A 27,630-nucleotide genomic window follows, 5' to 3' on the forward strand; every position below is an offset into this window, starting at 1 on the left:
CTACACTCATATTCAAATACTAAATTTATGCGATTCAAGTAGTGATTACAGGGCAATACACCCCGAAGACTCAGTGGGAGAAAGAAGTTCGATTGAAGACAACTGAAGGAACACTGCACTGAAAATCCGCCCGAACTCAAATGCCCCTTTTCCAAGTTTTAACGACCTAGCCGATGCTCCACTATGTACATGGATGATTCCAAGGGTTTTGGTATTAGATCTCTGGCCAGTGCTTCGAGGCTACAGTGTTCACCGCGTATTACTATTTTAAAAAGCATATAATAGCCTTCGTTTATCCACACGCAAATAGGTAACGCGAGTGTATCCTGTGTCACGAACTGTGCGCGAGCCAAATCCTGGCAGTACTACTGTGTTCCTTTTCCTTTTCTTCAGCGGGTGATCATTCGGCTAGCTCATGGTATTCTACAGCAGCAGACTACACTGCGTAGAGATAAGTCTGCCCTAAGAAAACTTCAGGTTTTTTTAAGTAATTCAAGCTTGGCATGGGACGAAGAAGCAAGGAAGCTGCAAGGTACTCAATATAAGTTATTGAGCATTACAGCCTTGGCAGCACTTCGTACAAGGCATTTCTATCAGCTGCTGCTCAGCCTTAGAAGATCCATGCTTCAAACGAGATATAACCTTATGGCCTTGAAGTAGCAACGATAACTTTGTTTGATTTCTAGCGTTCCCGAGACTAGTAGTGCAAATTGACCGAATGCATCAACGTAGAGCCCGAGTTTAGCGCTCCAAATGCGCATACCCAATACAAGGGCGTTGCTGGGGTGCATGGTAGCTTTTGTTCTGTCTATATGCAGTTTCCAAGCATTCACCCACACCCGGTTGCACACTGTAACACTCGAGTTAGGGTTTCCGCAGGGAGGAATTTCCAGCGCGACGACCAATACTAAACTTGGTAGAATGCTCCTGTGTATTCTTCAGAAAGTTGCTGCAGCCCGTTGCTCGTGCCCCTCAGAGCGCTTGATGTGAGAGGAAGGGACAGCTATTGTGAACGTAGCTGCATCCTAGGAGTGCTCCGACTATCCGCGTTTTGACGCGTATAGCATCTACTGCACGCTCACACACCATATGGTCTTCTAGTATTGGTTCAACACTACTTCGCACTAAATAGTATATGCTAACGGGAAAACGTTGCAGTTAGTTACGTACTGATTCTTTGTTGAATAGAACTAGTGCAGGAGATATTATATGTGTGTAAAGTAGCCACCCACAGAAAAGTACACAAATGTAGCTTCGCTCCCTACACTGCGCGGACACAACCCCTGGATGCTCGTAATGTAGAGCTAGGTCTTGTCCGAAAAGTATGGAGTGTAGAAGTATCTTGATCAAACAGTCAATCTTTAGCGAGTGATATATACATGGATGTAACTGCAGGTGCAAACTACCACCGAAAAGTTCTGCGTATTCCCGTGTAGCCACAGCACACGATGAAGAAGGGGAAGCAGTTGCAGAATTAGGCTTTTGGAGAAGCAAATGGTAGCTCTTAGCTGTGTAGCTTATGGGTTTTCAGCTGGCGGATCTGTGTCTGGGTAGATTGGGCCATGTATTGAACACTGACATTTCAGTCCACAGGCACCTCTCATGTCACCCTAGGTTTCTAAAATTGTCGTTACCCGCAAGCGATCCATTTTCAGTTTTGTAAGCCTGTCGATCGTGCAGCTTCGGACATAGCTGCCAATTTCTAAATGGCGTGGGGATCCGTGCGCACAAGCATGCATCGAGGGCTAGCTGCCAGGTGGTTGGGAAGCGTCTATTGACTCTCTGTACAGCCGTGCCACATTACGCATCCTACCTCTTGGTATGGTAGCAGTAGGGGGTTTCAGTTGCTCGTAGCTTCCACACCGTACTACCTTACCCGACCTGCAAGCGGTGAGACAGGTGGGGCCCCTGCCCATGAAATTCTGCTTCAAAGCTATCCAAGGTACGAATTACAGTGGATTAACCGCAGCGGCACATGGAAAGGTCCCTAAGAAGAAGCTTTGGAAGTCCTCTATTGCGTTTCCCCAGAACAAGCGGTGGAGAGGCCACCGTCGACAAACAGTGGGTGGGCTCGGCTTCGTCCATGTAAACCGTGTACGTTTCTTGCTTTTAAGCCTTCTAAATCTCTATTCATTGTTCTACGTCGCATTTTTTGCTGCTGAAAGTCCGTGCTTCGTTGCAACTTTATCGATTCGCTTCGTCCTTACGAGCTGCGGGGATGCAAGATCCCACCACACAAGAGAACGTTCGTCTCTACCGTGTCAAATTTGTGTATTTGCTCCCCGCTCGTACTTGACATCTGGGAAACTATGTGTAATAAGTCTATGGAAAGTACACTTGTGAAGGCTCAAAGCGATGAACATGTACGGTTCGCCTGGCGCTACTGTGCCCGCGGGCGCCTGTGATAGCTCGACTACTTTGGAGACCCTTCCAGGAGTATTTCACGAAAATTTTGCATTAGAGAGAAGGATTGCTCCACAGAAGAGCACATCAGCTTCTTGTGGAAAATGGAAGAAGCGCTTCTTGGGCCAGTGTCTCGTTTTCGTAAAAGCTGTTGTGTTGCTGGTTGGGCGCGCGGTGCACTTTCGTAGATACGCACCACCGTATTTTCTCGTAGCCAATGATGAGCTAAAACTGCAGGGCGCCAAGCTCAGTGTGGCCGAAGGGCAGCCTCTATACGACGAGTGGGGTTTGCCTTCAATTGATCATTTTGAACAGACATTGACGCCGGCTATGATGCGAGACAAAGAAGTTCTCGCTACCAGAATAGCGGCCGAAGGGGGATTAAAGCGATTACCGGGAAACAATAAGTTGGGAGTACTGTTCGCAGTTGGTTAGGCGGTCTCGAGGGTCCGTTCGCTGTCGCTCCTCAGAATGACTCTTCGACTAGAAAATGTAAAGCCTCTGAACTTGCCGGAGCAGCATCAAGGGCAGTCTCAAGCTTGAAAATAGGCACGTTTTTTGGAAAGGGCTCGTCTCACCTGGTGGTAGGGGCACAGGACTCGAAGACGAAGGTGGTAGTCGCACTGCGATTTATGGTACTCAGACACACCAATGCCTTTACTGTGGAGGAACTTTGCAAGCAAGGTAAAAATATGGAAAAGATGGAGAAAAAGATGACTCTGAAGATCAGAGGAGGAATTCTGGCCAAAGAGGCAGGCTCTCAGAAGGGCCTGGCTCTGCCCATATTGTCTGCGCAGATTGCAGACTCAAAGGAGTCACTATTGTTGCGGGGCATAGCATCTTTAGAAGCGTACAGATCATGGAAAGGCTTTACGGTGACTTGAGCCTCCTTGCACAGGACAGCACTATACAACCAGTCTAGGGAGTACATTGCTCGCCACATCCTGCTGGTGGTGCTCAAGCTGCAGCAAGAGGGATTTAGCCACAACGGCATCAAGTTAGCCCACATTTTTTGCGGCCTGATGGCTCTTTCCTCCTAAGTGATTTCGGCTCCAGCAGTGCCTTCGGAAACACCTGTAAGAGGCTTAGTTGGTATCACACCAGGATACACAGAACCCGATCTCTTGATGGGTATTATGAAAGGATATCCTCCCAACCAGGCGAGTTCTGCAGTGCCAGAAGCTTCCACGGACTTGTGTACGCTCGGAGTAATTCTGTACGAGCTCTTTCCAGAGGGCAAATCGCCATACATTCGTAGAGAACGCATGCCCGATGTTAACCAGATTTCCAATTTGTCTAGGGAGCAGCAGATCTGCAACTTGTGGCCTAGAATTTCAGCTCCTCAACCGGGCGCCGTGCAGACCTTTGACAAATGGAGGAAGATCATGTTCAGGCTGCTGGATTCTGTGAGAGAACAGCGCATCAACGCCCTGGCCATTGTGAAAGAATCCGCAGATCTTGTAATTTACCCACCTCTGGACTAAGGGGGGAACCAGTACACCAAACTTAACTTATTGGTGTTATCCCACTTAGAATCTTTTGAGCGCTCTCCTGCCTCTCGCGTTACTGCATGCGTTAAATGCAGGTCTTCCTCGCTGTCAGATGCTTCAATTTTTGACATTCGTCTGCCTCCTTGCGTCGGCCTCCTTGTTTGCCAAATATGCCTTTTACTTCTGTTTCCTGTGTATGCTGTTTATTACTTTTCAGGCGACTGTCCAGTCTTCGGTTCACTGACTTCCTTGCTTAGATCTGATGCCGCCATTTATGTTCGACGGATTTGTCCGGTTGTCCTGTACAAATGTGGATTCGAGACGTAGTTTGTAGATTATCAATCGATGTTTAGTCACTTGTCCTGGCTACGCCAGTGTCTTTCGGATTCCCAATGACTCCAAATTAGTTTCGGCTTTTACCCAGGTATGTGCATGGCGTTGTGAGATATCAAGGGACGGCAAAGAAACGCTTGCTTACCGGATTGATAGCGTACATTCCATTAGGTTGACCTTCCTATTGGAGCACACGCCTTTGCCTATGGCATAAATCGTGCAGTTTTTAAATAATTTATTCTACGCGCGGACGCAGTTGGCCGTAAGAGTCATTTCTTTGTTCAAATGCATCAGGCTGGACATTGGATGAAGCAAAGGATAAGTAAACAAATAACTACAACTATATTATTTAGCGCGAAGTACTGTTAGATCAATTCTAGAAGCCTGCACGTTGTCTGAGCGTGCAGTAGATGCTATGCGTGTGTAACTGAGGATAGTCGAAGCACTTCTAGGATGCAGCCACGCGCATCCAAGCTGTCCCTTTCATTCATGATGGGAAGTCAGAGGGGCGCTGCAAGGAAATGAGGGGACACTTGAGATATATTCAATAACTTCCCACTAACTTTGTGTTGGGTCTTGAGTCAAGCCTCTCCTTCTGGAGACCCAGAGTGAAGCGCAGCGTTTAGCTGCGTTGCATATTTCGATGCAGCTGTTCTTTTATCCTTTGGCTGTGGGGGGCAGTGAGACTGCAAGTCTTTGTACTCGTGCAACAGTTGTCTGGTGTTCGATATACTGATTTGTAAATTCAGTTATTTCTTTTTTGTCGATAATAGCCTCGGATGAGAAGCCCTCCAGCCTTGGAGGTTGAGGCGGCACAACACCTGTGAGGGCGGCAGAGGCCGGATTGCAAGCTGGGGAAAGCGCAGTAGGTCGTCCGCTGGTAGAAGGGCACGAGTATTTAGTCAATAAGTGCCTATGGATGTGTTGAGGAGTCTATGTCGACAAGAAAAGTATTAGGGCTGCAATCATCAGCAAGTACTCGAACATCTCGCCAGCCAGTTGGACATGTACTTCGGTGTTTGGCGTCCAGAAGAAGACAACAATTGCTTCTTCTGGCATGTTTATTGGGAGGAGAAGTATCTTGAGGATCGCTGTATGCACATAGGGGAGCCAGTGTGTGTGCAAGGATTACTCCATTTCAAGCCTTCATCCACACCCCCACATATCGGTTTTTACCCGGATCATCTCAATAGCAACTTTCAGGAGAACTGGGAAGGGTTGAGTTGGGATATCTATCAATAGATTGGTATGTCAAGAAATATGAAGCTCGGTTTCCAAAAGTCCCAGTGCAGAAGAGAACCAGCTTTTTTAGTGATTCATTGAGGTCTCCCTCAAGTTTCAAGTGAGCTGGTCGCGGGATGGGGAGCGATGCAGCATTAAACGACCGACTGGTGAAGCTCCCACAAGAGGTGGATGAATTGAAGTTTCAAAATTTTGGGGCGCAGCTCTTCCGTCTTCGGCTTAAAGAAATGTGCGAAGTCTGAATTTAAGAACTATTGATATCGGGGCTGTAACAACCCGCCCCAACCTACCGTCAAAAGTGAGTTGAGAAAAAAGAACCAGATGAGCCCGCGCTCCTCATCAGCCCCATGTAGGCCCCCGACAACGAATCTACTTCTATTGTGAGAGATACGGTCATACGAATTGGAGCTGCAAACGAAACAAAATGCCGGATAACGTGAACTAGGGGAATGGAGACAGCGGCAGCAGGCTGCTCGGCGAGCAAAGACGTCACAACTGGGCAACGGAAAGCCTACACGGAAACTGTGTCCCAGTAAATAGGGAGACAGAGGATGGAGCGGAGCCGCACTTGTGGAGCTACCACGGGCCAATTGTGCTTGGCTACTATCTCGGATTGATGGTAGCAATTTGCAAGCGTTCCTCGACACTGGATGTAAAGTTGATCTGTTACTGGAGGAAACGGTGGAGAAGTGCACTCTGCTAGTCCACTCCGTCCCTATTAGGCTTACCGTGAAGAGCAGATAGCCCTAGTATTGGCACGCATGCAGTGGTTTAATGTCAACCTTAATTGGAATCTGACCTTATCTGCATGGTTCGTGAGTGCTATGTTGGACCCTTGCACCATGACTCGATCATAAGTATACCACGTGGAACCCAGTGAAAACACGAATGGGGCGCAGCTGAGCACTATGGAGGTCAGCGTAGCAGGAGTGGCTAGGAAAAAGCACCTCATGCCTCTTCTCATTGACCCTCATTTAAGCTTTGGTGAGCGGGGTGGAGGTGGCGCCTTGACAAGGCGAGACACAGGTTTGATGTTGGCGGCTGAGCAGCGCAGTAAGGCAAGACGGTTCTAAACATCGGACCTGCCTAAATGGTTTTGGAAGTGGCTTCTTTTTGGAAATGCGATTGTGCTTTTATCCGAGGAGCAACCCATATGGACGATTATCAGGGGGGCCTGCGGATACGCTACACACCTACATCTACGTGAAGTACCCGAGCAAGCTCATAGTGAATTCGAAGTGTCTGATCCCTAATATTGGCAAACTGCGTAACAAATGTCACGGGTCAACACTCTATTCAACCTCAGACATCATACTCTCCTACTCTTCCCCATTCATCCTGATGACAGGCACAAAAGAGCGTTTCACACTAGGAAATTTAAGTATAGCTGTATTCCTTTTGGAATTCTTAGTGCTCTTGCCGAGCTGCAAACCTTAAGCCAATTGGAATTTAAATGGGCATGTTAAGTATGGCTGGTTGGCTGTCTATGTGAAAGACGTCTTTGCACTCAGCGACTCGTTCGCGGGAAACTGATGCACCCGAGGCGTGCGCTTCAGCTGTTGCGGGGCGAGCAGTGGGGTGTGAAGGCATACATGCGTTTAATTTCAATGAAAAACATTGTGTTGCTGGATTTTTTTTTTTTGCCTGAAGATGTCAAAAGCAGATCCAGCACAGCACGAACTTTACTCACATGTAAGCCTGATTAGTTTTATGGGTTTGAATTTTAAAACGAAAATTTCATTATTCGATTTGCTCGCAGGGCTGCTCATCTGACGGATCTTCTTGAAACCCGGCTGCTGTGACCTGGGCAGCGGATGCTGATGCCGCAGCAAGGACGTTTGTTGGTTGCCTTACAGCTCCTCCGGTACCCGCGCTGCCCGATCATGGGACACAATTTCGTCCCAGCACCGATGCTAGTGGCAGCGGCCGCTACGCTTTCTCAACAGGCTAGGGGCTATTCAAAGCATCAATGTATTATGTGCTTTTCTGGTCCACGATATTGAGAAGCAGTATCCTGTGAGGAAGAAGGACGTCCCCATGATGTGGTCAGGCGTGCACCAATGTGTACACTATTTACATTGTAGTCATTTTACCATTATGACAGACCATAAGTCTTCAAAGCACTTTACTAATAGGTTCCAGTACGCTGACAACCCAAGAGCTGTTCACTGGCTTGGGAGCCCCGTGCAATACGACCCCACAATGAAGAATATCAACGGCACCACCAACGTGGTAGCCGATGCGCTTTCGTCGAGCCTCAGCGCTTCACCATTCTGCAGCCCAAGATCTTGCCCGTGATGATTTCCGGATTAAATCAAATAACGTGGGCCTTGTACAGTTAACACCCATGCATTAGCTATTATTGTCGAAACCCACAATGGCACTAGGGTGAAGCACTACTACGCCGAGGATGGTCGGCTGTGCTTCAAGATTCAAGCAGTCACTCTGTTGCTTGTACATTCTGACTTCAATTCGCAGGGCCAGCTTGTGCAAAGCACAAGACCCTGTACTTTTGAGAGATGGTGGGACTTAGATTCACACTACAGTGGAAAACTCTCACGGTCCAACTGGCAGAGTTGGATGCGCCCCACTACAGAGTAGTATTTAGTGTCATGGCCAGATTGTCAGCGACTGAAGCCACGAAATTCGTCCGAATTGGTCCTTTTGCAAAGTCCTCCACCTTCAAAGAAAACTGTTCTAACTGTGGACTGTTCTTGAACTGCTGGAGGTTAAGGGTCACGACAGCATCCACGTCATTGTCGACATGCCCTGCGAAAATGGCCTTTCATCCCTAGGTCCAGCTCTGTCACAGCTGGACAAGTTGCTCCGAAGACAGTGAGCCATCGCACTGCTGCGGCCGCTTGGTCCCTCGTTTTTTTAGCTAATGTCTGCCTTTCTTTCTCTTGACTTCACAGTCCCTAGTGACCCCCATATTTGTTTTTCTCATGTGCACTGTTTTGGCGTTGCTGTGTGCTAAGGGAGTGACGATAGTGCGGGAACTTTTGCTTTTTTCTGTCCGTAGTTTTCTTGACGCGCCAGTACTAAACATGACTGCAGGTTTTCGATTTGGGGGAAAAAGAAGCAGAGCGGTAAATCGCACTTCGATACTTTCTACTACTCCAATTTGCTCGAAATTGAAATTTGTAAACACTTGCCTTAGTGCCTTAGCTCTTGGTGTAAACTATTTAGTGCAGAGTACTGTCAGTTGGCTATAAACAGGCGCAATGCTCTGTGCGTGTGCGGTAGATGGTATGTGCATCTAGCAGTACTCCGAATACTGCTAGGGTGCAGCTACGCGTATCCCAGCTGTCTCATTCCCCTTCTGTCGGGAGGTCAGAGGAGTCCTGGTGGAGGTGAAAATTTTTTGGGGGGGGGGGAACTTAATTTTTTCTTCGAAATTTACGTTGAGCCTCTACTGCTGAGTGCCTTTCTACAGAGACCTTCCATGGAGCATTGTCCGAGAGCTTAAACAGCTCCACTGAGAAGGGAATCGGTGACACAGCTAGAAGTTAGTGCGGAGGTCACGCCAGCAGCTTCATGAAACTGAGTTCTTTATAGATTCTTCGTAGAGGTGTATTCCACGCGTCAACGGCAGCTGAGGCGCCAAGGTCGGCACAGACACAGAAGGGTGCATGCAGCTTTAAGACAGTGCACGTGGGATGTGTGAATGCAGTGACATCTATTTACAAGCAGCGTTGTGGAATACGTGTAAAATGGCACACAGCTACTATTGGTGAATGCTTCCTGACGGCAGAGAGCGCACATGGTCCTAATAAGTGAGATAATCATGAACAATGGGAACACTAAAAACCCAGGCTGGATAGTAAGGCCACTCTCAATAGAAGCTACGTGATTCTTTTCAGCAGGACAGGTAGTGCCCGTGGTAGTATGCAGAAGACGTGTGTATGGTCGCATTCCTTTTGAGAGTCTGCAGTGGAACGGGTAGGGCTAACCACGTATGTGGGGCCGAGAAGTGTTACTCCAAGTCGCCGAATTTGCGTGCAGATCCAGAGCCGAATGCCCAGATCTAGCTGCCAATGTTGGCTAGGCAGTTTCAACGGGCATCTTTGCTGGACTTGCCCAACTCCACCACAAAACGGAGCCAACGGAAGCTTGTGGGGTTGGCTGAGCAGACGTTCATGGTCTGCCAATAAATGCACTTTCAAGCCACTTTTTTCGAGGCAGCCAGCCTTTCACTTCTTCGAAGCACCTATTTTCTAAAGACACTGACATGTAGGCTTCCACGTGCAGTCCTTGCTGGGCGTCCAGCCGTCGATAAACACGAGTAGCAGCCTGGCTGAGCGGATGTTCCTGCCTCCGCGACTGCTACAGAGTAGCTGGAATAAAATATGCCTCCGGAACCTTTGGAGGTTGGGGCATACCCCATTTTTCGCCCGTGTTTTCATGCAGGAGGATAGCGGGCTGAACGGCCCCTGAGGTGTGGCCGGCTGTTCTGGGTGGGAGGAGCATTGGAAGCGTCCGTCTCTGCTCGACCATAGAGGGTCTACAAGCATCCGCAAATGTCAATGTAACACTTCCAGTGTATCAATGCTGAGTAGGAGATGGGGCAAAAGGATTCCTCCCTCTCGACTGTGCCCGCCCCTTGGGAGCTTCGGGGGGACGGCTGCAGCAGCGTCCACCCGTCCAACCTATTCTTCCTTAGCAAACATTGTATACAATTTGTTTTGGGAGCACACTGCTTGGTTGCTTTTTCACCGGATGCAGCGGCTCCCTTCCTTCTAGACCACGCCCCTTCGCGTCCGCTGCGTTGAGACGGTGCTGCACACAACTACTCGCCGCAGCAGCGCCCATGCGGGCAGAAACGTCAAGAGAAAGGCAAGAAGGCGCAAGCTGCAGCATTTAGACCTCTTCTCAGTATTTTCCAAGGCTCTAAAACCTGAAGAGCCTCGCCGCACAAGGCGAACGACAGGACGACCAGTGGCTCCCCCTCCGTCGCGGACTCAGCAGACGTGCGACGCCTTAGGTCGGGAAAGGATCATTTATCTTGGAATTAGCGGCAAAAGCAGCAGAAACAGCGACTTTTAAACAACAGCCACAACCCAGGTATTTCGTAAATGAGCACTGGTGAAGACTCCGCAGCAGTTACAGCACCCGCTGCAGCTGGTGCTGCTGCAGTATCGACTTCGTCACAGCAGCCTGTAGCAGCCTCAATGCCTTTTGACGCGCGTCCTTCGGCAGCATCCGCGGTAGCATCTGCGGCGGGAGCAACTGTGGCAGCCAAGACCGCTACGCAAGCGGCTGCTGCAAGGGCTGCTGCAGACTCTGCTGCGGAAGCAGCAGCTGCTGCTCAAGGCTTTGTTGCAGTTTCAGGGATGCGTCAGGCCTCTGGCTTAACTGCTCCAATTGAGGCATCCGAAACGGGAGGCGGAGATGGCGGAGAACGGCTCTCCGCGCAACGTCTCACTGCTGGAGAAGAAGCAGCGACAGTTGCGGCGAGAGCAGCTGCAGACGCAGCAGCCGCAGCTGCAGAAGCAACTTCCGCTGCAGCAGCAGTGGCAGAGGCCGCCTCCTTCGACCCCGACCAGCCGGTGGCTTCTCAGCTGGAGGAGTTCGTGATCTCTCAAGGAATGCGTGTAGCTATCGCCCTCGAGGCTGCAGCAACAGCCGCAGCCGCTGCTGCTGTCGCTGCGGGGCATGCAGCGGCAGAAGCAACGCGCCAAGCCACAGAAACGTCAAGCAGTGCCATCGCCAAAGCTGCGCAGAGGTGCCACGAGGCGGCCGCTTCTGCCTGTGCGTCGGCTTCCGCTGCTTTCGCAGCAGCGGCCGCTTCTGCTGCGGATTCTGTTGCTGCAACGGCTGCTGCTGCGCGCGCAGCTCTTGCAGATGCCACTGGGGGGGTGGCGCAAAGACTTGTCGACACAGCAAAAGCCGTGGAGGACGCGATTGCTGTCAGAACAGCCGCTTTGGAAAACGCCTTCTTGGGGAGAACCGCAGCGGATTCGGAGAGCAGCGACAGCATGATGCAGAGCCGCAGCAGCAGAAGCAGCAGCTTCAGGTATGGCATACGCAGCAGCACGCCCAGGCTGTCGCATACCAGCAGCAGCAGAGGCAGCGGGTTCGATGGTCGTAGACTGCGAAGGGATCGCAGTTCTCTTCTGCAAGGGTTTTCTTCGTATTTCGAGCGAGAAGGCAGCCAGGGGGGTGCTGCTCCAGGCGGTTTCTTTCCATACCACAGCGAGACTTCAGGTGTCTTGGCAGGAGCAGACGCAGGAGCTTCTGCAGGCTTACCACGGGGAGAGGCAGTGGTGGCTGCATTACTCGCAGACTCTGGTGATAAAACTGCTCCACGATTCCTCCAGCCTCGCCAGGCTGGTAATTTAGACATCGATGCCAGTGCATCGTCAGATTCGCGGAGTGAGGCACTCCCGCTGCAGCCTCCTGCTCTGGTAGCAACGCAGGCAGCAGCAAGCGAATTCCTTGGAGAGGACAGCGTGGATGCCATTGTGGCCGCTGCAGCTGCGGAAGCCGCTGCGTATGAGGCACTTGCTCAGCAGCAGCTGCAGCAACAACACGAAGCGAACGGCTCCTTTAGCAGATCCTTGTCACTCGTTCATGCAGCCTTACCGCCATCCACAGCAGCCCACGCAGACATGGGTGCAGATGAAGAGGAGGCACCAGGGCAGCAGAAACTGATGCAACTTCAAGGCACCCATAGCTCAGCGCCACCCCTTCATGACGACTTGCCGTTGCAAGAGCTCCTGCAGCAGCAGCAGCAACAACAGGAACTGCAACTGCAAGATGAGGCTGCTGCACAAGACAGCAGCTCCTCGATTGCGCTGGAGGGGGCACTCAGCGGCGAAGCGGTGGCAAAGGGAGAAGTCAGCAAAAAAGAGAGCAGTTGCGGCAATGAACGCAGCTGGCAACACGATCCCTATTCTGGCGATGCAATATCATCTTCTCCGAGCAGAAGGTCGCTGCTTAAAATTGACTTTGTTGGCGAAAGGAACGGCAACAAAGGCAGCGGCAGCATCAATGCGAGCGGCAGCGGCGATGCATCTGCCTTGGAGTTATCGCTGGAAAGCTTTATCGAGCACTGCAATGCCAGTGACGATCTCTGCGGCACCAGGAGGGGCACCCACTGTGGAGTTCGAGTGCCTCTGCGTTTCAGCACTCAGCAGCATCAAACTCCTTCAGGCGCTGTTGCTGCAGCAGCCGCGATGGACAGCGCAGCCGCAACAGCTGATGCAGTCAGAGCTTCCGACGCGGCAGAGCAAGACGACGAGGACGAAGCAGTGACACTTGCCGCAGTCTTCATCGGGCAGGCGCTGTTGGCTAGTCCTTATTTTTCGCTGCCCTCTATTGCCTTGCAGCAGCAGGGTAGCAGCAGCAGCACAGCCAGCTTTTGGGGTGGGAACGAGGAAACAGTGAAACAGCTGCTCCTGCGACTTCCCTTTGCGTGTATCTCGATTGCAGATTTGATGTCTCTTTTGCCCAGCATCGGCGATCCACGTGTGCATGTAAGCTTAGACCCTGACTGAGACTGGCCTTGCTGTGCTTTCGTTGTTGTTAGTGCTGCCTCGCCGCTGTGAAGCGGCGGTGCCTTTCATTGTTGGCTACTTTTTAGCTGCGCAGGAGGTCGCTTGCGTTCTCTAGCGGTTCTGCATGCGTCTTCGCATGCTGCAGGCTGTATCTCCCGCACTCTGCATGTAGACAGCCGCAGTAGACACGCGCAGACAGAGGGCTACTACTCGCGAGGGAAGCAGCACTGGCAATTCAAGCAGGCGGCAAGTGGTCCTGTGTGTCTCTGTCTGTGTGTGAGGGTTTTAGGGGCGAATAGGCGGCCTTGAGGCAACTGCAAGTGCGCTTCAAGACTCGCTGAGCTTTAATCTTTTTGTTGAAGTGCTGCAGCAAGTTCAGCAGCAGAATCTGCTGCCCACCTTGCTGCTGCTGCGCATTGTGGGCTACAGCAACGCGGACCTGAGAAAATCCCTGTCTCCTCAGCAGCAGCGCAGGGTTTGGCAGTTGCAGCAGCAAGCTGCCGAGGGGAAATGGGTGCCACAGAATGCAGCCGCTGCTGCATTTGCTGCTACTCACCTTGAAACAGAGGGGGCTCAGGAGGATTGTGCAACCGACAGAAGCGCTAGCTCCAGCAAGATCGGCAGAAGGAAAAAAAAATGGGCTCAGAGGCCCCTGTATGTGCCCCCTTTGCAGCTGCAGAGAAGTCTGAGAACCCTCTGCAGACTGCTGCCACAGTTGCGGCGCTTAGAGCTTCTCCATCCTCAAGCGGCGGCAACGGCACCAACGCAGGCAGGGGCAGCTCCAGCCTTCTCGCGGCTGCACCGGCTCATTGCATACGTGAGCCCCTTCTCCGTCTTAGCGGAGTCTTTAGGCTTCCAGCTGCTGAGTATTAAAATAACGGAGCTGCTTCAGTGTTGCGCCTGCTGCTGCTCTGGGTGGTGCTCCGCCTCCAAGCTGTGCAGCAGCCACGGCATGCACTGCACTGAGGCAAGCGGCGGCATGCGACGCATCAACGGGTCTGGAGTTAGTGGCATTGACAGCAGCAGCAGCGTGGATAGCAGTGCGGAGAGCAGCGAGGATAGTGGCAAGGAACAGCAGTGTTCCTCTGTCAAGTGCAGCAGTCCTCCTTCCAGTGCCTGCTGTAGCAGCAGCAAGCTGCCACCCCGCAGTTTTGGGGAGGCGGACGGAATCTCTGGGGTTCTCAGGAGGATTGCATGCGCGCGGTGTGATTTTTGTCCTGCCGTCGCGGCTGGGGAGTTGTGCAAGCGGTTATATGTGCTCGAGTCGGTTATCTTCTCGCGCGCCGAGGAATTGCTGAGTAGGTAAGGGAGAGGAGATGCAAGTAGTGCCGAGAGGACAGAGTGCATGCAGGAGGTGCTCGAAACGCATGCAGCAAGTCACAAGGAAGCGTTTGTAAGTAACATACATATTTCGAGACTCTACAGGTCATCTTCACAGAGCTGGACACTGTGCCCGCCGGCTTCTTCTCTGCTACATGCGCATGTGCAACAGCATGGTCAATTATGGCGTTTGCCAGCCTTCTGCTGCCGGCTGTTTTCTTGTTCTACGTTGTTCCTGCATCTCTGCCGAATCCTCCTAGGCTTTTTGTAAGTCTCCTCGCTCGCGCGAGGGGGCCGCAGCAGTGTGCTGGCTTATCCAGGAGCGGCAGGCAGTCCTAGCCTCTCGCAGCAGAAGCAGCTGCTCGAGGGTTGTTTACAATCCACTCTTTCAGTAAGAGGAGCACGTAATAACGAAAGGTTAAGATGCCATATCCGCAAGGGCTATATCGGCTTGCGGCATGTAGACTCCCGGCTTGCTTTTCGTGGGGAAAGAGCTGTCAAAGAGACAGCTCCGAAACTAGAGTCCTGCACGGACCACGCCTGGAGCAGGTGCCTGCCAGTGCGGCGTCCACGTGGATATGCGGCAGCTGGCTGGCAAGCTAGCTTTCTACCTAGATATAATATTGTTGCAAGGTTGCCTCGCATAAGTAACTGGAAGCAAACCAGAGATGCAATATGGGCATGGGGGGGGGGGACACGGAAAAGATAGTCAGCATCGTTGCAATGGGCAGTTCGGAACTAAACATGTCTATGCTTGAAAGTAACAGCGCACATGTATAACTGCTGGCTATAACAGAAAAAATGCTCTCTGCGCAGCGAATATCGCTTAAAGCAGCTGCTCACGTGAGCGGCCAGTCGGCCGAAAACAGTGGCATTGTGCTTAAATAGCTAAATGCAATGCCTATCTATTGGAGCATCTTGGAGAGCTGTCTAGTAAAACACCACGATGCTGAGGCAGCTACTAGGGCGGCACCACTCTTCCTTGGCACACGGAAACGGAAAGTGCAACAAAAGGTGCTAACGGATGTACGTGCGGAGACTCTGTACAGATATGCCAAGGGCAACTCAAACACGCAGAGGAGAATTAGGTAGGGCCACGGGTGCAGGAGTACTACTGCTGCTGCGGCCTACTCCGAGTCCGAATTCGCTGGGTCCACTGGATTTCATAAGAAGCCTGTGCAGATCACAACACGTAAACAAAAGGCAACATTTACTGAAGACCGTGCAGAAGAAATACGCATCGAACAACAAACTCTCGAATCTTCTCGCTTCGGCCGTCCGTCTCTCGCACCTACCGCCATGGATCCGACTGTAAATTTCCCTCGTCCCCCGTGTCTTCCTGCTAGTCTCTTTGTGCGCATCTCCTTTTCTAAGACGGTGGTGCCCCTATGGCTTCCCCCACTGGGCTATTAAATACGGACTTATTTGAGGCATATGCGTGTGTCGGTTTGAACCCGTGCGATAGTTTCCTGCACTTTACTGCCGTTTACTACAGACGGTTGCAGTGTGTAAGCGCATGCATGCGTGCACGCCCGTTCTGCGGGATTTAGCAATGGGACTGACCTAGCAGCTCTCTGGCCTTTTTTATTTTACGCTTCCGGTTTTTCTCTGCCTTGCAGAGGGCCTCGGAGGTCTTGAGCTTCCGCAGGGCATCTTGTCCTGCGGACTCTATTTTTTGCAGTTGCTGCGCCAAACAAATCATCGAGAGACACTGGCAGAGAGAGGTGGCAGCAGGGGGGACAGGCAACTGCGCAAGTCTCTATCCGTAAGGAAGAATCTAGTGGTGGCAAGGAAGAGAGCTGCAGAAAAGCTGGCGTTGGATGTGCTACTAGACGTCGCTCGCCACTTGGGCGTTGCTTCTTCCCTCCCCTCTTTGCCCTTGGTCTGTACTACACGAACAAGACTGATGGAAAGAGAAGGCGGCTAGTAGTCTACAGCAGCCGATACGCAGTACGGGGGAATGAACGCAGAAGAAGTAAGCAGGCAGCAGCAAAAGGCGACACCTCAGGGAGGGACCGTAACCCTCTTGTGCTTGGGCGAGGGGATATGATGGGAAGGGAGGTGAGGTTCAAAAAAATCAGTAGACACGATAAGGTGACCTTCAGCACTTGACTGGCGATATACTCCTCCAGAGTGCAGAGTCGATATGCATCCCTCGCTCCGGGGGTCTCAAGTAATCATTAAGTGCATATATGTACATACATATATATATATATATGTATACCGATATTAAGTGTATATATACGTACCCAAGCAATTCAAAAGAGTATGGAAAACTGCACTATGCCTAGGAAATACGCAAGAGAGAAGTAGAGAGAGAGTGTGCCTGCTAGCTTCGTAAGGGTGTGTGTGTCTTGTTTGAACGGGGCTTCACACGCACGGACCTCCTGTTTCCTGTGCATTGCTTCTTCTTCTTCCTCCGGGGTAAGAGGATCCCACTCACCACTGTCCTCTACTGCGCCATTGACGGCGCCATGCTTGCGCCCTAGGCACTTGTTTCCCATCGTTAGTGCGAGACCGTTGGGAAGAAAGAGGGTAGGTGAGGTGTGGCCTCGTAAGGGGATGCTATGCACGTAGTTGATGATCGTGGCGTGGCTTTTGGGGAGGGGTAAGGAGAAGAGGGGGCCAGCACACTTGAGGCAAATATATCACTGAATCGCAACAACCGGATCGTTCGTTCCTGACGGCAATCCTATGGGCACCTGGAAACGTGCACTTGAAATGTGCGAGCGGCAACAGCGGTGCTATGCAGGACAAGCAGCAATGGAGGACAGGGAGGCTCCAAGCACGCCCTAAAGAATTATTCGCTGCACGAAGGTCTCTGAAGAACAAGATTTCTCTAATGCAATGAGCACGACCCCCGGAAAGAGGCCTCAAACTAGTGGCCCTTGGTGGTGTCGAGCGCGCTCTTACTGCAGGAGGAACGGACCCACTGCGGAAAAAGAAAAACAAGATGAAAAAACGTTTGCATATAGCAAAGTTGATGTCAAAGGCATTAAAAAAGACACAATACAGAGGCGTGAGCGCATACATCCCCATGTGCATGTATGCTCGTCGCCCAGCGGTAGCTCATGGCCCCCATGATGCTCTCCCATCGATCCACGACAGGCTACAGGGCAGCAAACAGAGAGCTTAGGTGATACAATAATGCATCTTTAGAGGCTTTTACCGCATGAAGTGCACGCAACAAGATGCCTGTAGGTTCCACATTGCCTACGCGCTCACTCGGTGCTAGCGATTGAGCTCCGCCAGACGCCAGTGGTCAAAGCTTTCGCGTTCACGGCTTTCAGTGAAACATGATTTGTTAAAGGCAGCAGCAAAGGCTATGTTTCAAAGGCTATGGTTTCCGGCGTAAGTAATCGCGCAGCCAGGTAGGCACCCCCAGTACGGGCTATGCACATCGTATCATTACGGAACGGTAGCTTCGATGCCACGACAACCCCCAAATGTTGCATCTCTACAGGATTTGGGACCTTAGGCTCGTTTTCTGGGTGAAACTGGGGGTTTCTGGAGTTCGAGGCAGGCGCGCAGTTTCAACATCCCGCAAATTTTCGGCTTTAGCGTAGAACTTATGGCTGCCTAGGGCACGTTGAAGAGACGGCAGCGTGTTACTGATGGGCCAGCCCACTGTGACCCCCTTGCACTATAGGCTCGTGCACGCGGCCTCTCAGTTTTGCCACAACAGTTTTGACGTCACATTACGGCGAGCTCGTAGTATTGCACGGCATAAGGCAGGGATTCTTGTCAAAAGAGGCCTACAAAGCCGCCGAAGAATGGTTTTCATCCTTCCGGGGATGGACTGTCTTTATACATAAGGGTACATGCTATATAAGCGCAGGTTTGCACCATTGTTAAAGGGGGCAACACGAAGACGAGCCGAATGGTTTTCATCCTTCCGGGGATGGACTGTCTTTATACATAAGGGTACATGCTATATAAGCGCAGGTTTGCACCATTGTTAAAGGGGGCAACACGAAGACGAGCCCGTCACCTGCCTGTGAAGACAACCAAGAAGGGAGTGGCACCCCAAGGAGGGTGTAGCGGGACACGGTACACCTACGTCCTTCCTAATTAGTGTGGCTGATCTACGCAATGGTTTGGGGTATGTGCGTGTGCGTTAAATGCAGTGTGCAACTAGCCTTATATGCTCAGAACGCTGACAGGATGCAGTAACGGATAAAACATTACAGCCCAGCTGCAGAAAATTTACTCTAAGATCTGCTTTTGCTCTGACCTTACGCTTTGTCCGTTGCACCAAGTGCGAGCGAAAGTGGAATATTTCGAGGGAAAGAGAGAGAGACGCAGCCTGCTTCTCAACCGAAGCAGTCTGCGTCTAAAATGTGCCTCGCAAGGGCGGCAGCATTGCCAACAGCCGGCAGTTTCTAAGTGAGTTCTTTTAGGTATCGCCTCCGTCAATACATAACAACTGAAGAGAGCTACTCCTAGGAGGCTCGCTCCTTCCAACTGCATCGCGCTGTCTGCCGGACTGAAGGTGTGTTGAGGAAATAACGCCCTCACACCACGCCTCCCCACCCTCGAATCACGGGGAGAACCAAAGGACGAGCACAAAGTTTTTTTTGGCAGTATGCAAAAGTGCAGTAGTGAGGCCCCTCGCTATCAGCTTGTGCTGGAATTTCTCAGGCAGGCAACTGGTGCGACTGCGACCGCAGCCTCGCGGAGCAGTCTCAGTGAAGATGACACCCTTCTTTTGCTGCCATAGAAACTTAATACCCGAAAAATAATGCCCATCGCGATGTGAAAGCTGCTGCTGATCTTAAGACGGCGCTTGCCGTCGTATGCGTACTTAGATGATTTGAGAACGCAGAAGCGAATTAAGGTAGTGTTTCTGAGAGCCCGCCATGGGAGGCACTGCGTTCATATTTACGTGTGGCGGCCCCCCCAGATTTTTCGTGGGCTGCCAGCATTCCCTTCTCAAAGGCATTTAGATGTGGGAAAGAGGGCAAGTGCAACTGCATGGCGCAAAAAGAAATCCCGCGTCTTTGCTCTGTGGATAGAACCTGTGTCGAGCCCCCTCGAAGGAGCTTTTGCATGTGCTGCCCACGCAGCAGGGGCAAATGCATTGCTGCGTACGACTACCAGAGGGGATGCCTAAAATTACAGCTTGACCAAAGAAAGGAAGCCCCCACCATGGTATATATATATATATCCCTCCGTCAAAAGCGGCAGGTTGGCAGAGCAGCACGATGGAGAGTTCTGGAGGCGTATACGCGTCTAGACATAATACACACGCCTCGCCTCGATAAAAAAATAGACAAAAATAGCGACATTCCTGTGGTGCGTCCTGTTTAGGCAATCCCAAAGGCTTAAGGGTCCTTGAGACGAAGATCGTGCCCTAACTTTTCTTCACCGCAGTAACGGGGCAGTCAGTCTCTAGGCGTATTTTTTTTTCTCTCTCTCTCTCGATGAGTCATTGAATTTCAAGACTCGAGCTACGCATGAATGCAGCGCCTGCTACCGTCTGTCTAGCTGCCCTTTCTGCTGCTGCACTAGCAGCAGAGAGGGTTGCAGCGCAGAACTGTCTGTTTCTGGAAGGCCGTCTTGCCTTGCCGTTGCGTCCAAGCCGGGGGAAGAACAAGAGGAGAAGCAACTGCTGCTGCATTTGTTGCCGCCAAGACCACCCGCATTGTGGCAGCTGCTGCTCGTGCTAGGACTACAGCTGCTTTCCTTGCTATCGCTGCTGCAATTACTTGCGTTTGTGGAAACGGATGACAGAACGGCAACGACGTCATGGAGATCCTGCTGCTGGGAGCCCTGTGGGAGGGGTGGCTGCTGCTGCTGCTGCTGCTGCTGCTGCTGCTGTTGCTGTTGCTGTTGCTGCTGTTGCTGTTGCTGCTGTTGCTGGTGCTGCTGCTGTAGCTCTTTGGAAGGCATAGGTTCGCTTCCATCGAGGGTGTAATGCAAGCAGCAGTCCGCATCCACGCGAACCCCTAGTTCGCGCATTCGGAGGCTGCTCCCCTCTCCAGCAGCCGCAAGGCTTGACAGCTCTACGTAGCAGGCTCCCCTTGTTGCAGCATGGACTGCAGCGAAGGGGACAAGCCTGCTGTCTTTGCCACCGAGCTCCCCCGTCGTTCCCGACTCTGCAGAACCACCATCACTACCAGCAGCAGCCTCAGGCTCGGATAACAGCACCGTCGTCTCAGGTACGCGCAGAGCAACACGCAACCGACGCACTGGCTCGGAGGCATCGCTGACTGCTGCAACGACTGCAGCAACAGCGCAGTCGACCTGCAGACACAGACACAGCATAATCTTGCAAGGAGATCCTCAACCACATCAATATATTTCAGCAGCAGCATCCGCTTTTGGAAGAAAACAGGGCAGACACCGTCTTCTGAGCTCTAAACACGCACAAATTCCTCAGCATCCCACACGCCAGACTTACTTAGGCACACACCCCTATATACATATACACATATATATACATGTACCTGTATACGTGCATACCTAGATGCCTATACATACATATATATGTATATACATACATATATATATGTACATATATATGTTTTAGGCGCAAGTAATTCCGAGATTATGAGCTATCTTACTGGAGTCGCTCCGGACACCTCGATCATCATTCTGCGAGAAAAGAGCCGTGAGGCTTGTACCGAGCGGCTTCTGATGACGCCTTTTTGCGATTGCGGTGGCGGCTGCTGCTGCTGCTGCTGCTCTTGCTGCTGCTGCTGTGGGGGTGCTAAAGCAGAGGTGGCAGCACGCTGGCAATTGGACGCGAGGTGTATCGGCAGATCGACGGAAGGAAAGTCATAGAGACCTTGAGGCTGCATGCGATGCCGCTGAACGCAAGACGAGCACGGCTTAAGTTTCGGAAAGCAGAAGACAGATGCAAATGTGCGAACTCCAACTGGCGTCAGCAACACCTGCGACAAAGAGGAAGACATGCTGACAGTCTGTTCGTCCTCTTACTATGCAGCATTTTCATGCTCTTTACCGCCTCCTATCCCACCAAAAGATACCACCCTTTTCGGATCCCCCGTTCTCTCTCTCTCTCTCTCTCTCTCTCTCTCTCTCTCTCTATCCCTCTTTCTCTCTCTCTCTTTCTCTATTCCTCTTTGTCTCTCTCTCTCTCTCTTTCTCTATCCCTCTTTCTCTTTCTGTCTGCCTTTAAAGCGTCTTCTTCCCGTATACACCGATCCACCCCTCCTGCCACCCTCTTGTCTCTATCGGTGCCTCGTTTTTGTTGGTCCTCTATGCGCTGCCCTTTTTCTTCACCCCTCCCCAATCAAATCGCAGCGCGTTGAATCAGCGAATCCTCCGGCTCGAACTCCCTCCTGCCTGTGATCCCAGATGCCCCCAAACCCGCAAGGCAAACAATACCTCAACAGTTGCTCTTGCGGCGCTTCCTTCACCGAAATCAGCGTAGCCGTGAGCCGCCAGCAGCTTGAACTGAGCCTCGTGGACTACCGTATACACCGCAGACTCGGAAGGCGGAGGACAAGACGCAAACACCTGCAGAGAGAGACACATAGCAGAGAGAGACAAATAGCAGACAGAGAAAGAGAAAGAGAGAAATAGAAGAGAGAGAGAGATAGAAGGCAGAGACACATAGAAGAGAGATAGAAGGGAGAGACATATAGAAGAGAGAGAAACATAGACGTGAGAGGCCATCGAGAGGATGCGCGGAAGCAACGTCAGCCTCAAAGAAGAGAAAAAAGAGAGTCGAGAATGCAGATGCACGTGCTGCGAGTCAAGGAAAGGAGAGAAAAGTGTGTGTAGGACTGCGCCTCTTATTGCATGGCTGGCGCACAGCAGCCCGTGATTAGGTGTAAAACTAGCGGTGAATCGTCCTTCTCCCCCCTCTACCCCTTCCCTCCTTCCCGCTTCTCCCCTCCTGATCGCTAGGATGACTGACTTCTAATAAGGACAAAGGAGGCATGCATTCGAGAAGCGGAAAGCGAGCGACGCCCCCGAAAAACCGTAAGAAAAGCCTCAAAGGCTGCCGTCCAAATACCAACACCTTACATCACATTTCGAACGGCTATCAACAGACAAACATAAATACATATAAATGTGTGCATATATGTGTAAATATATATTCTTGAATGACACCAAACGTACCGGCGAAAACACAGAGTCTGTAGGATCAACCTTCAAGCCTGGCACAGGGCAATCGCAGATCAGTGAAGAGACGTCGAGGGCTGTAGGACGCAGGCAGCTTCCCTGATACAAGGGCATCAAAAACACGCAGCACAAGGTTAACAAAAGGGCATCAAAAACACGCAGCGCAAGGTTAACAAAAGGGCATCAAAAACACGCAGCGCAAGGTTAACAAAAGGGCATCAAAAACACGCAGCGCAAGGTTAACAAAAGGGCATCAAAAACACGCAGCATAAGGTTAACAAAAGGGCATCAAAAACACGCAGCGCAAGGTTAACAAAAGGGCATCAAAAACACGCAGCACAAGGTTAACAAAAGGGCATCACAGAAAAGAGGCAGCACAAGGTAAAAAAAAGGGCATCACAGAAAAGGGGCAGCACAAGGTTAACAAAAGGGCATCACAGAAAAGGGGCAGCACAAGGTTAACAAAAGGGCATCACAGAAAAGAGGAAGCACAAGGTTAAAAGACATGCCAAGATGCAGTATGGATGCCAAAGTAGGAAGAATTAGAGAAAAGAGGCAGCCGACATACAGGGGGGAACGCAAGAGCCATGCGCAGAGCAGGTCATGGTGTGTCTGCCTGCGAGATTTTCCACAAAGCGGCTTACCGTAGCCTCGTCAGCAGACGCAACAAACTGCTGCCACTGAGAACGCCACGCTGCAGGGACGAGCTGATACAAGCCTCCCCTTGGTAGGGCTGCATGCATCCTGGAACGCCAGAAGGCACAGAGCGACAGCAGCAAATGACACAGCACATCCGCATGCACTCATGTGAAGCGTCTCTACGGCCTGCTAAAAACGCCACAATGCGTGGCAGCGCGAGATGTGAAACCCCCCGTGTCTTCCAGCACTATATACATATATATATATATATGGGAAGATCGTTCCCCCTTCGTTTAGTGTGCTGTCTCGTAAGCCCTCTGGCTAGGAGAGGTGAGTCCTTTGCGAACCAGCTGGATGCTGCTACTCAGCCAGCAGCTCTGCACAGTCGTGCCCCTCTGCGGACGTTTTATTCTTCTCGCGAAAAAAGTAAATCTCACGCGAAAACAGCTCCTAGACAGACCAGAGCCAACAGCCGCAACATACAGCACCTAACTTACTTGCTCGTGCCCTGAGGGGGTTCCCGCTTGACTACCCAGCGACTGCCGAGGATTGCGCCAAGGGCTTTTTCTTCCTCCCGCATGCGATGTCGCCATCTTTGTCGCTGCTGCTGCTGCTGCTGCTGCTCGGAGAAGCAAATCTGCGCCAGCGAAACAAGGCGGCAGCGCACAAAGAAAACGCACACCCACACTTCGCATCGGACTCCAAGAAACCTTTGAGTCGACACACGCTACTCCGTGCGTAGACAGCGACTTCCCGCCTTCCCTCTCAGAAAAGAGCAGAACGCTACCGAAGGCCAGAGCGAAGCACCAAGGCTTTCCCCCCATCGCCGCTACCACAGACAGACGCACAGTACACTGGAAGGCGCTTTGCGGCACAAGACAAGAGGCAGAAATCGCCAAGGGTTGCTGCACGCCGAGTTCTATGAGAAGGGGTCGCTTCGCTGCATCTAGGGACAGATACTGCAGCAAGGCAGCTGCGGGAACCTGCAGCACCGTCATGAGTAGCAAGTCAACACAGCAAAACGCATGGGAAATGGGGGAGGCAGGGAGTTGAGGCATCGCAAGCCTCAGCAACAACAACAGCAGCAGCAGCAACAAAACAGCCCACAGAATGAAACGCTGTTCTTTGCACCCCGGCAGCAGCAGCAATCGCGGGAGCAACAGGAACAACAGCAGAAATCGCAATAGCAACAAAAGAAATCGTAATAGCAGCAATTGCAATAGCAGGAATCGCAATTGAAGAAATTGCAACAGCAGAAATCGCAATAGCAATAGAAGAAATTGCGAGAGCAGCAATCGCAATAGCATCAGCTAAGAGTTGAGCCGCAGCTTACGAGGAGGCGGGGTGAGAGTTTTTGCTTGCAATGTTGCAATGGGAGGGGTATCAAGTTGCCGTGACAGCACAGCAGCTCTGCTGACAAGTCTAGTGTGAAATCGTCATGCGCAGCAGCGGGGGAGTCGTTAGACCTTGAGCGGCCTGGTGCTTCTGCTGCAACACCTGTTGCCTCTCGTATTGCTCTGTGTTTTCCCCTAGCCGCTACGCCTCGATTTACTGCGCCTGTGGGGGGAAGAGCAGCTGCCACAGCCACTGCACAAAGCGAGGGGGGAGAGGGTGTCTCCTCATCGAGGGGCCATACTCTGTTTGCAGCTACTTCCTTGCGGATGTCTTCGTATGCTGCCCATATGAATGTGACATCTCCGCAAACTCTGCGGCTTTTTGACTTCCCACTGCGACTTCCTCGCTGCTGCTGCGTAGCAGCAGCGGCAAGCAGTGTCATTAAAGGGCGACCTCGCAGCCGTTCTCGTGCTGCTGTGCTGCAGCTGCTCAAATAGACTCCATGCCGTCCGAGCATGTGTTGCAGCACGCGTCGAGAAACGAAAACGAAGGCACTGCCGTCTTCTTGCTCGTGTGGGGACTGCTGCTGCTGCTCCACTGACGTCGGATTCGGCATGGGAAAGAAGCTCGTTACTGCTGCTGCTGCTGCTGCTGCTGCTGCGTTTCCCCCCTTAGTGGGCGCTGAAGCCTCTTTGGGGGGCTGTTCTTCTTCGGGCGATTGCTTGCGCAAAAACGAGTCAAGGGAAGAGGCATTTTCATGCGCATAAGATGATGAGCGGAGGGAAGGGGGGGTGGCTAATGGAGGAGCAGCAGCAGCAGCAACAGCAGCAGCAACAGCTGCAGGGTTATCCTGCTGCTGCTGTTGCTGCTGCGTAGCAGTGGCTGGGGGTGAGCCTGTCTGGGGAGTTGCAAGGGCGGTCTGCTTTTTTGCAGCCGAGAGCAGCCTATCGACCTCTTGGTGTTGCAGAACGGAGAGATCTGCAAGACCTCTCAGAGCTGCAGCACATCGACGACAGACGGCATGCTGCAGCAGCGGCGTTTCTATGGAGGCGCGCAGTCCTACAGCCGCGAAAACGGACTGTAGAATCGACAGTGGCACTATCTTCGCTTCTCCTGCCCAAACCGCTAGAGGATCGATTCCATAGGGGCGGCCCACGTCTGCGTTGCTGTCAAATCGGCTGGTCGTGCTGCTGCTGCTCATGTTGGTATTCGCATCTGCACCGCTGCTGCTGGAAGAAGCACTCCAAAACACAGGACGCTTTCCATGCCGGCGCTGTTCCTGCAAGTCTGCAACAGAAGGAAAAACAGTCGCAGATGCAGCATAAATGTATCAATAAATATAAATATATCGAATATATATTATATATATTATGTATATATTATTATAACGGAGAAGAAATGGGAGTGCTGTTGCTGTTTGCTGTCAAATGCATGGGCAAGACGTGCCAGCATGATGCAGCCATGTTTTGCCCATGCATTTGACAGCAAACAGCAGCAGCATTCCCCCCGTTTCTCCTATTACATGTATACATGCTGCATCGGCGACACACACAGAGCTGCATCCCTCTCTAGCCCATGGGTGAGACAAGACAAAAATAGCATCCGCAGCTTACGGCGAATATAGTGGGGGCATAAGATGCTGCTGTAATCAACGATGCCTGCCTCCTCGAGAACCTCCGGACAGACAGAGGCCGTCCAGGTAGAGCTGCCTCTCTTTAAACCTTTCTTTTGATGCGGCAGCAGCGGCTGTTGATGGTCTGAGTCTGCGAAATCCGCCTGCATGCTGTCGCTCGAGAGTGCTGCCTGCTCCTGCTGCTGCCCTTGCTGAGGAGACTCCGCCGACACAGCGTGCACAGCCACGGCTGCAGCAGCTCTAGCTCCCTTATCCGTGAAGTTTTGCACATACGAATTCGTGTTACTGCTGTCTCGTAGAGGCCTCGCGTGTTGAGGCAACAACACAGACACGCAGGGATAGTCCGTGCCGCGAATGAAGGCTGCCCACCAGCTCCTCGGAACGAACGCAAGCTGCTGCATAATCGGCAACAGCTGAGCTTTTTCCGCCATGTCTGCTGCAGCACTATCCCTCCTCTCTGTGTCGCCTGCAGCAGCTGCCGCAAAGGCATGCTGCGCCTCCAGTTGCTGTCGCAGGAGCTCCAACTGCCGCAAGGCAGCTGGCAACTGCTGCCGCAGCAAGTGAGACAAAAAGGCTTGCTGCTGCAGCACAAAGCTGGTCAGCAGCTGCATGCGTTCCTCCTGCTCCCTTAGGCGACTAAAGAGTCGCTCATTCTGCAGCACCTCAAAAGACACTGCGCGAGCGAATCGAAAAACGAAAGGCAGCAGCACTCGCGCCACACAGACCACAAAAAATGCAAGAAAGCAAACTAGCAGGGAAACCTGACCAGCAGGCAGGAAGGCAGGCGGACAGACAGGCAGACAGACACGGAGAGGAAGAAACTGGATGGCAATACTAACTGATGGTATTCTTTGGGAGCACAGATCTCTATCGAAAGGAAGCGACATGCCTACTTAAAGCATGCAGACATGCATACTAACAAGCATGCAGACACGCATATACATATATACATCTACAGGAAGTCGGAAGGCAGAAAAAGGCATTGAGGGAGAAGGGACTGCAGCATCTCAACAGCAGCTATACCTCAGAAGTGACAAAAGATTCGAGCGCTGGTGGCAACGGAGGATCTTCAGGGGTTGCCGTAAGATCTCCCCGGATATATGTAACGCTATGGACTGTTCGACTCAGCAAGTAGCTACAGCCCTCCTGCTGATAGTGGTGGTGTGGCGAAGCTATCGAACTGTAACGAGTTCGTGGAGAGTGCTGCTGTTGTTGCTGCTGCTGTTGCTGTTGCTGCTGTTGCTGTTGCTTCTGCAGCGGAAAGCTAGCCGCAACGGCTCCAGAGCACCATGGGAAAAGTGTGCGCTGCTGCTGCTGCTGCGGCAGCAGATCTTCCAGGCGGCTGCTGCTGCTGCTGCTGCCTTCCTGCGCCTGCTGCTGGTGCAGCTCGGTGTCGGGAGAAGGCGGAAAAGCGAACTCACTCACATAACTGTCATTGAAGCACACCCATGGCCATCGCTCCCCAAGAATCTCGACGCTGCAGCAACAACAGCAGCAAGCGTATTATACAGAAGCAACAACAGCAGCAAGCGTATTATACAGAAGCAACAACAGCAGCAAGCGTATTATACAGAAGCAACAACAGCAGCAAGCGTATTATACAGAAGCAACAACAGCAGCAAGCGTATTATACAGAAGC

General features: G+C 51.8%; 3 protein-coding genes across 3 annotated transcripts; 2 read left to right on the plus strand and 1 right to left on the minus strand.

The window, feature by feature from the left end:
- The first annotated feature begins 2,355 nt into the window (after positions 1-2,355).
- Positions 2,356-3,887, plus strand: LOC34623965. Its single transcript, XM_026338030.1, has 3 exons — positions 2,356-2,833; positions 2,970-3,038; positions 3,445-3,887. The coding sequence occupies exons 1-3, from the start codon at positions 2,356-2,358 to the stop codon at positions 3,885-3,887; spliced, it is 990 nt and encodes a 329-aa protein (XP_026193815.1).
- Positions 3,888-10,543: 6,656 nt separating this feature from the next.
- LOC34624533 lies at positions 10,544-16,600 on the plus strand. The gene is made up of 8 exons (XM_026338031.1): positions 10,544-12,148; positions 12,309-12,603; positions 12,678-12,946; positions 13,257-14,059; positions 15,394-15,563; positions 15,662-15,751; positions 15,969-16,304; positions 16,542-16,600. The coding sequence occupies exons 1-8, from the start codon at positions 10,544-10,546 to the stop codon at positions 16,598-16,600; spliced, it is 3,627 nt and encodes a 1,208-aa protein (XP_026193816.1).
- A 2,619-nt stretch (positions 16,601-19,219) lies between these two features.
- Positions 19,220-27,468, minus strand: LOC34623906 (the record flags this gene model as incomplete). The annotated part of the gene is made up of 14 exons (XM_026337986.1): positions 19,220-19,396; positions 19,820-20,054; positions 20,121-20,533; positions 20,854-21,183; positions 21,641-21,772; positions 22,382-22,483; positions 23,029-23,128; positions 23,521-23,660; positions 23,872-24,006; positions 24,357-25,079; positions 25,236-25,645; positions 25,972-26,644; positions 27,015-27,171; positions 27,280-27,468. Coding segments are annotated over 14 exons (3,916 nt in total), but the record flags the coding sequence as incomplete, so codon positions are not given.
- Between the last annotated feature and the right edge of the window lie 162 nt (positions 27,469-27,630).

This window comes from Cyclospora cayetanensis, unplaced genomic scaffold (assembly GCF_002999335.1).
Source record: "Cyclospora cayetanensis isolate NF1_C8 unplaced genomic scaffold, CcayRef3 CcayRef3_contig_22, whole genome shotgun sequence".
In the NCBI taxonomy this organism is placed as follows: Eukaryota; Apicomplexa; class Conoidasida; order Eucoccidiorida; family Eimeriidae; genus Cyclospora; species Cyclospora cayetanensis.

Excerpts from the sequence above, each read along its gene's own strand:
- LOC34623965 (XM_026338030.1), top strand. The coding sequence starts at position 2,356 with ATGAACATGTACGGTTCGCCTGGCGCTACTGTGCCCGCGGGCGCCTGT. Across the intron at positions 2,834-2,969 it reads GGGAGTACTGTTCGCAGTTG|GGCTCGTCTCACCTGGTGGT; the intron begins GTTAGGCGGTCT and ends TTTTTTGGAAAG. Across the intron at positions 3,039-3,444 it reads TAGTCGCACTGCGATTTATG|TGATTTCGGCTCCAGCAGTG; the intron begins GTACTCAGACAC and ends TTTCCTCCTAAG.
- LOC34624533 (XM_026338031.1), top strand. The coding sequence starts at position 10,544 with ATGAGCACTGGTGAAGACTCCGCAGCAGTTACAGCACCCGCTGCAGCT. Across the intron at positions 12,947-13,256 it reads TCGGCGATCCACGTGTGCAT|GGGCGAATAGGCGGCCTTGA; the intron begins GTAAGCTTAGAC and ends TGAGGGTTTTAG. Across the intron at positions 14,060-15,393 it reads CAGCAGTGTTCCTCTGTCAA|GAGTACTACTGCTGCTGCGG; the intron begins GTGCAGCAGTCC and ends CCACGGGTGCAG.